General features: G+C 41.5%; 1 protein-coding gene across 1 annotated transcript; it reads left to right on the top strand.

Annotated features, from left to right (window-relative positions):
• Positions 1 to 991: 991 nt before the first annotated feature.
• chpt1 (choline phosphotransferase 1) lies at positions 992 to 7,966 on the top strand. Its single transcript, XM_076111621.1, has 8 exons — positions 992 to 1,451; positions 3,015 to 3,162; positions 3,295 to 3,436; positions 3,553 to 3,637; positions 4,093 to 4,224; positions 4,323 to 4,481; positions 4,944 to 5,069; positions 6,273 to 7,966. The coding sequence occupies exons 1-8, from the start codon at positions 1,212 to 1,214 to the stop codon at positions 6,387 to 6,389; spliced, it is 1,149 nt and encodes a 382-aa protein (XP_075967736.1). The 5' UTR covers positions 992 to 1,211; the 3' UTR covers positions 6,390 to 7,966.
• The last annotated feature ends 213 nt before the right edge of the window (positions 7,967 to 8,179 follow it).

Raw genomic sequence — 8,179 nt, 5'->3', positions numbered from 1 at the left:
AATGATGTGCAGACTCTTCTAAGATAATTCACATTAATATAATTCAATGAATAATTGTTCATTTCACTTTTTCTGTGTGGGTCATTTATGTCAAATAAGTGCGTAAATGTAGAGGTTTACACACAGCCCATATTCTGCACGACACTATGCTTTTTAGATTCATATTGGACTTGAGGTTTGATTGATGCTCAGTCATGTGCGCATGCATTTACCTTTGTAATTATGACCCATGGAGTACAATAAAAAGTCATTTTAAAATGTGATTTTGCTTTGAGTACTCATTTTCTTTGGATTATAATACTATGACTGTCTAAAGAAAGCAATTGAAGCTTACACAGGAAGATTCATTTATTGATTTGATTATTTGTTGAAAATGTAGATTTATTGTGGTGCAAAGGGTGGACGACACCTTACTTAAATCCACTTGACTTAAAATATATGCAGGGACACTAAGACCTAAAAAGGTAATAAATAAATGAATATATTTAATAATAAAAAATAGCCTAAATTAATAAGAAAAAATCAATCACTGTGGTCACATCCTTGGAATTTCTCCAAGGAATTTGGGTAAAGTTTATATTATAAAATTAAACACTCACACATGTGTGTTTCATTGGATTATTCCAGTAGATTTAGATTCATTAAGATTAAGGATTCTGTATTTCTCCACCACAATTAGTTCAAGGCGGTGTGAATTAAGACTTACATGTGCAGAAAATGTAACAGCTAAATTGAATGACTACAGTTTGTGGGGGGAATAATAAAGTTATTATATGGCCAACCTAAATATATCAATACAAACCAGGAGGAGTAACATTCAAACATGAATATGTGAATATTTTTTTATTTTACACATGCCAACCAGCAGCGTTTGACATTTGCATTGTTAGTTTAGTAGTTTAAATAACCTCGCGGATGCCACACGTCCACAGTTTCATTTAAACTTCCCGGTGCACCGCCTAATTATTCCCTTCCGGATTCTCACTTCCGGCCGAGACGCAACTTGATCAGAAACGTACGCGGAGTGTCGACATCTCATGGTTCCGCTGTGGAAATGGCCTCGTCTGGTCACCTAGCTATAAATGCCAAATGAGCGACTATTTGTTGGAGTCGGCCGAGAGAAGATAGCCCCGTCTGAGCCGCTAGCTTACCCGGGAGTGTTGGGAAGTTTGTTAAGGTAATTTGCGGTTGGTGACCAGGCAGAAAAAACAATGCCACATTTCTTGTGGCCAGAGTCTCTGTCACCCGCGCAACTCAAGCGGCTGGAGGAGCATAAATACAGCGCCTCTGGTCGATCCTTGTTCGAGCCACCGTGTCAAATCTACTGGAACTGGCTCGTCCAACAAATACCGACATGGATCGCCCCGAACACCCTGACTATTGTTGGACTGATGGTGAACATCCTCACCACGGTGGTGCTCATGTATTATTGTCCCACGGCGACAGAGGAGGTGAGTACATCGACCTTGGTTAAAGTTTCTACCCGGAGACCATAGCGCCACTTAAGTGTCCTTCTCTGGTATGGAAGGAACGCGCAGTCCTCCATTCGCAAATTGCGCAAATTAACGTTACGTGACCACCGGGGCGCACAAGCTCATGACTCACAAGCTATAATGTAGGACATGTCCTGAATCAGCGGGGTGTACTTGTCAATTCGGCTTAAATTTGAGCCTCACAGCCACTCGTATTTTATAATTATTCCCACTTCATGCTAACGCCCAGGGTGTGTTTTGGCAGTTGGTGGTGTTGTTTTTGTGTTGAAGCCGAATTAGACTCTGTCTCCCGTTGATTGTGGACAAACCTTAAACCACACGGTGTCACGTCTGCATGGCCACATATAAGACAGGAATCTTTAAATTGTCGGATTAGGGAATATACGTGTCCGTCATGTGTTTTTTTGGGGGGAAAGTTGTCAGCTTTGACGTGTTGTTGTCCGCGCAGGCTCACGTGATGCGGCATTGTTGATGGTAAAACAGACATTTGAAGGGAAAATGTTTCACGTGCTGATGTGAAATGGCTCCACATCTATCCTATGTAGTCTCAACTACATATTCCTTAAACTGTATACCTCTAATGCACCAGTAGGCCTTGCAACAAGCCTGTGACCTATGATCCAGTTAACTTATGTCACCAGGTTCACTGTGGAGCAGTGTCCTAATCAGCACTGCATCATAGGTGTATTCGTTTATCAGATGTATACCTTTGTCCAATCCAATTATGACAACCTTGCAACCAAGTCCACAGTCCATGCAGCATGCTGTTACTGTCAAATTCCACATGTGCAAAGGCATTTTCCATGATTTAGCATTGCATAAGGCATGGACTTGTAAACGTATGAATGTCACATGTCTTTGTACGCATACGAACACAGTTCAGAGATGTTAAAAGTGTAACCTCTGACCCTAAACGAGCGGGATCGGTCCCCACCAGTCCGTGAGTCATTTAGGACGTGGACTTAGAAGAATACAGCAGGATCTCCTAATATTTAGGACAGCATGAGATTCTTGATCTCTCCGGAAACACAGACTTTCTTTGTGTCCCTCTCTCACACACTGACAAGCATACACACAACGTTGTGGTGAACATGCTGTGTTGGTTAGAGTCTCTAACTTGGAGGAACTGAGACACAGCTGGAATCCCTCAATCATGTTCACAGTGTGAACGCAGATACATGTCAATATGCATTGACAGTAGGTTTCATCAAACAGGTACAGCAGGAGTGCCTGATTTCCATTGCCTCACAGTAATTCTGCATCCTCTTAGCATGCACAGTCGACTCTATAGTTTGCTGTAGCCCCTCGTCTGTGGAATCTCAGGTAAAATAACTTAATATGCACAGGTTTTTAACCAGGAACGTTGTTTCATTATCAATTTAGTTGATAACAGCCTCAAAAGTGAGTGCTCAAAGCAACCAATCAGTTATCAAAAGAGTCGCATTATTTTTCTTTTCGCTTTAACCAACGACAACAAGGCTGTGGTCCTTCTTGTCTAAGTCAAGTCTCTCCCACCCCCAGGCTCCAGCATGGGCCTTCATCATGAGCGCTCTGGGCCTGTTCATCTACCAGTCTCTGGACGCCATTGATGGGAAGCAGGCCAGGAGGACCAACAGCAGCTCGGCTCTGGGGGAGCTCTTCGACCACGGCTGCGACGCCGTCTCCACAGGTGCTTTACCGCTCACTGGGCAACTGAACCTAAACTGTTATTCTTTTCACATTTGCAGAATCGGCTGCATTAGTGGCTCAGGGAGAGATGTTGATTATTAGTTTGTCTGTTGTTCTTTATTCCTTCTTTCAGTCTTTGTTGCGGTGGGAACGTGTATTTCGTGTGGCATAGGAAGATACCCAGACTGGATGTTCTTTTGTGGTTTTATCGGGATGTTCATGTTCTTCTGCGCTCACTGGCAGACCTACGTGTCCGGCACCCTCCGCTTTGGCCTGTAAGTCACATGTTTTCCCAGTATTAATACAGATGCTGTAATATAACCCGTATATAACTGTGAAACTGCTAACTTAAATTGATTACTCACACTCTTCCCTGATACTTTCTTCACAGGATTGACGTCACAGAGGTGCAGCTCGCCATCACCATCATGTATTTGATGTCGGCTTTCGGAGGCGTGAGCCTTTGGCAGACGACGGTAACTGAGAACCCACGGACAGATGCTTGAATACTGTCCACACACACACAGGAACACTTTCATTTCACCTTTTATAGTGAACGTTTTCTTCTCCATTACTTTTTTTTTATTACACCAAATTAATTATCTGATCAGTTCGTAGTTTTTAGTCGTCGTCCTAGTCCTTGAATAGAATTTGTGTTTTACTTTTACTCTGCTGCCTTTGGAGGCTTGACTTAACATCACATGAGAGAAGTGAGAAGGTAAATATGTGGAGCTAACGCCACGCCAACAGGTCATCCATCAGACATGATCTGGCTCAAAAAGCAGATGATGTCGCTCGCATTTCTTTTATTTGCTTTGCCCTCTCATCTCGCTCGGCATGCACTGCAGCTTTCACACAAGCACCTGTCGTCTTACTGCCAGGAGAGTGCCGCGTGTCTTTGCATTAATTTCACCTCCACTTGTTTCCGTAGTTGCCCATCATCGGACTGAAGATGTACGTCTTCCCCATCGTCGGCATCATCAGCGGGGCCCTCTACTCCTGCTACAACTACTTCCATGTCATTTTGAATGGAGGTGTTGGCAAAAATGGCTCCACTGTGGCTGTAAGTCCACAAACCTCTTCACACTGTACACACAGTCTGGATGTAGAACCTATACATCTCTATTGTGACGCATGCTTCATCACATTCCCTCTGTTTAGGACACCAGTGTGCTGAGTCCTGGTCTGCACATCGGCCTCACCCTCACGCTGGCCTTCATCATTTTCAAGAAGTCGTCCAGCCAGCTGTTTGAGCTCAACCCATGTTTGTACCTGCTCGCCTTTGGCTTGGTCGCCTCCAAGATCTCCAACAAGCTGGTGGTACGTTCATCTTGTCTTTACAGTTACTTTTTAACTGGTTATGAAACCGCTGGTTATATGAATTCATATTTGGAAACGCTACCGCTTCTGTCCACAGGGACTGCCAAAATCGACACAAAATGAAAGTTCCTCGTAGTGAGTTGATGCTTACGACCTGCAAAGTGCAGACACCGGTTGAGCAGCATATTTGTGGTGTATTTGTTTACAGCCACTGCGTGTGAAGGCGATTTGAATCTAGTGCTGGACTAGCAATGAAAACAACTATATACTGTTCTGGGATACTTACACACATCACATTAAATCCTGACTATAATATTGGGTTTGATTCCATGTTTATCTCAAGAATTATAACTTAAGTTAACAATCATAACACCAAAGTTGTTTCTCATGTTTCCTCTGTTTTGTATTTAGTCAGAATGTACCTAATCCGTGTTTTTATTTCCCTCATGTTTATCGCTGTAGGTCGCACACATGACCAAGAGTGAGTTGCACCTCCCGGACACGGCCTTCGTAGGCCCCGGCCTCCTCTTCCTCAACCAGTACTTCAACAACTTCATCGATGAGCATATAGTCCTCTGGATCGCCATGGTCAGTGTTTGACACATTTATAGTGGTGTTAAGGGTTCCTTCTTTATTAAAGGGGTACTCCAAAGGATGTTTTTGAGAGATTGTTCAGTTTTAGATTTAAAGGGTTGAAAACAAAGACCCCATTTGCATTCAGAGCTGCCCAAATTTTGGAAAAGGCATGAAATGCTCTCCTTAGTGGCTGATTCATGAGGCTGCACCCACGACTCACCCAACAAACAAGAGCAAGCAAGCAATCTTTAAGGTTGTTGCAGAGAAAACCAGAAAAACCAACCAAACTGTTTCCTGATTTATACCTTCTATTCATTTCATTGCACGCCATCTTGTATTTAGAGCTATAAATTGTGATGAGCACACGTAAGCACAGCCTGGTTCTCAGTCCTGTTGGCTTTCAATTTAACCGTCTAAATCAGCGACTCAAGGCATTACAGCTGCAGTTCAAGGTTTAGTTCAAAGTCACTTTTAGACCAATGAGATGACTTGATATACTGGATACAATACAACTATTACAACTCCACACCTAAGAGGCATCTTATACCCATTTCAACCACAAATTGCACAAAGATCCGTACCACTTGTTCGCTTTGAATTGATTTATATATCTGGTTACAGTAGCTGTAACATCCTGTGTGATTTGCATGGTTTGCGTGTGAAAGCAGTACTTGTAGTGGAGGGATTTTTCGCCACAACTTCAACAACATCCAAAGTGCATGGAGAAGGGAACTATGGCGTTCATCGTGGGCAGAAAATAAGCAGTTGAAGAGGTCGCAGGAGCTTCAACTTTTACTGAAAGCACTGGTTTCCCTCGAAGGGCCCGTCACACCCACACAGGTGTTTCTAGTTATTCTGGCTGATTAGACCGCAAGTCACGGCTGGAAAACCACAGGTGTCACTAATAACATTAATGACACCTTTTACTGTGTATGCTGGCTTACTGGGACACTTAAATATAACAGAGCCTGTGCTTTTTCTCTACTATGACGAGGATAAATATCTGCTGTGGACCATAGATGTGGCATGCACCTAAGATATTACATTTAATATAACAAAATGTATTTATTATAGCACCTTTTTGCAGTCAGTATTTCTTTATACCAGCACATAGTTTCACTTTGCTCCATGTTGTTCACAGTCGCAGCTCTCTCATTCATTAAATATTACCATTAATGCAGCATTTGATGTTTGATCCTCTCCGTCTTTCCTCAGGTCTTCTCTCTTCTGGACCTAACACGCTACTGTACCGGCGTGTGCCTCCAGATCGCCTCTCACCTGCGCATCCGAGTCTTCAGCATCACGCCGTCGAGCCAGGCGCACCGCGACTGACGGCTTGCCCGGCGGGAGGAGGCGGGGCGAGACGCAGATCTCTCTCCGCTGCTGAAAGCAGACGATGACGAGGAGAAACCCTCCTCGACCCCGAGCCACTGCAGCCTTGACAAAGTGACCACTTCTGATTAAAACTGCCTCTCCCACAAGATGGAAAGAAATATAACCAACTAAACACTACAAACCAAAAAGAAAAAAAAAAAAAGTTTTGAAAAGCATGGATCTATTGAAAATGGAAGTGACGTGGAACCAGAGTTTCCCTTGGATTCCCTTTTTTTTTTTAGTTTTAATTTAGACATCATTGCATGTTGTCAGAAAATAAAGTTTAGATTTTTACATCGACTTCCTGCTTATTCAACTTAAATACCAAAACATTTTCTTTAACCGGTACTCCATAGTTTGGGCAAATATTAAAGCATTTTATCTGCTTTAAATTTACAGACGCGTGTCAAATATATAGGGTTATACATTTAGCAATCATAAGTGCTCAATTCGGTGAATCTCTTTTGATATATGCCCAAACTAAATTGATCACCGGTTGAAAGTTTTCTTTATAATTTGTTTTTATTCATTAAATGAATGTGACTCAATCTGGCAAGAATCAGGGCTTGAAAACGCAGATTTAAATTGTTTTAAAATGACCTTTAAAACCTCAAATAATTTCCAATGAAGTTTGCAATGTGGACTGGCAGGTTGTCAACGTGTCGGGGCAACGGTCTGTGTTAGTGCTGAAAACAGACAGGTTTTCTATCAGGCTTCTCTTTAAAAAAAACAAAAAAAAAAAAACAATACCTTTCTATTAATATTTTATCCCCTGTTACTCATCTCATCCTACAATACTGGAAAAAAAAAAAATACTCCTCACCTCCTGCCTGTTGGAGCGCCGTCGACTGATGAAGCATTAACGCACGACTTGTTCTGCTTTCTCTGTTCTTCTCCCTGAAGGGCTAATAGCTAATTATATGTGATTGTACAGAATTCAACTGAAAACGCCTTAAATATTTTTGTTGTAATTACTGTTACTTGTGAATATTTAAAACGGCTTTGTACATTTTTCTTTTTCCACTGAAGTATCAAACCAGATGCAACAATAGTAATAATAATACGATGCTACTGGAACTGTTCACTCATAGTTTCTTCACTTATACAAATGTGTATTATGTAAAGGTGACAGATTTATTTGGTTCTTAAAGATTTGTTGGATTATCATGGATATCATTGAGTTGTTGTAATCTGATTTATTCATAATTCAGGTTCATTTGGTTCAAAAGGAATATTTCCGTAGTGCCGGTAAACAATATATAAGGGTAAAAGAAAATTGTACTCTTGAATTTGATTTGGAAAAGTGTCCTCTCACACTCTGCTTCTGCAGGATTATGGACAATATAGAGGGGCATGTCCTAAAAACAAATATGATTTTGCTAAATTTACGATAGACTTCGGAACTATGCATTGAAATGTACAACCTTTATTTCAACACCATGTTGCACTGTTCAATAATACAGTAAAACACCTTTCTACTAACTGATACTGTATGAGTGGAAAAGATTGTAATAAAGAAAATATTTTTCATGTGATGTGTTGTTACTGTCAGTGGTGAATCCTTTACTTAAAGTGGCAATCTCAAAGATTTTCATTTAAATACATGTTGAAGGGAAACTTCGGTATTTTTCAAATTGGACCCTATTTCCCATGTTTGTGTCTTACTGACTGATCAGGGCAGATAACGAAGTGCCTTGAAATTGTTGACGTCTCGCTCAAGGTGAAGTATCGTTCTGAAATCTCGCGAT

This window comes from Anarhichas minor, unplaced genomic scaffold (assembly GCF_050575085.1).
Source record: "Anarhichas minor isolate MPS153535 unplaced genomic scaffold, ASM5057508v1 ptg000045l, whole genome shotgun sequence".
Lineage (NCBI taxonomy): Eukaryota > Metazoa > Chordata > Actinopteri > Perciformes > Anarhichadidae > Anarhichas > Anarhichas minor.
Note: the sequence above shows the minus strand (reverse complement) of the source record. Positions and strands in the feature narration are given on the sequence as shown.

Bases quoted from the DNA above. Each gene is read 5' to 3' on its own strand.
- chpt1 (XM_076111621.1), top strand. From the start codon at position 1,212: ATGCCACATTTCTTGTGGCCAGAGTCTCTGTCACCCGCGCAACTCAAG. The intron at 3,437-3,552 runs GTAAGTCACATG...CTTTCTTCACAG, and splicing joins GGCACCCTCCGCTTTGGCCT to GATTGACGTCACAGAGGTGC. The intron at 5,070-6,272 runs GTCAGTGTTTGA...GTCTTTCCTCAG, and splicing joins TAGTCCTCTGGATCGCCATG to GTCTTCTCTCTTCTGGACCT.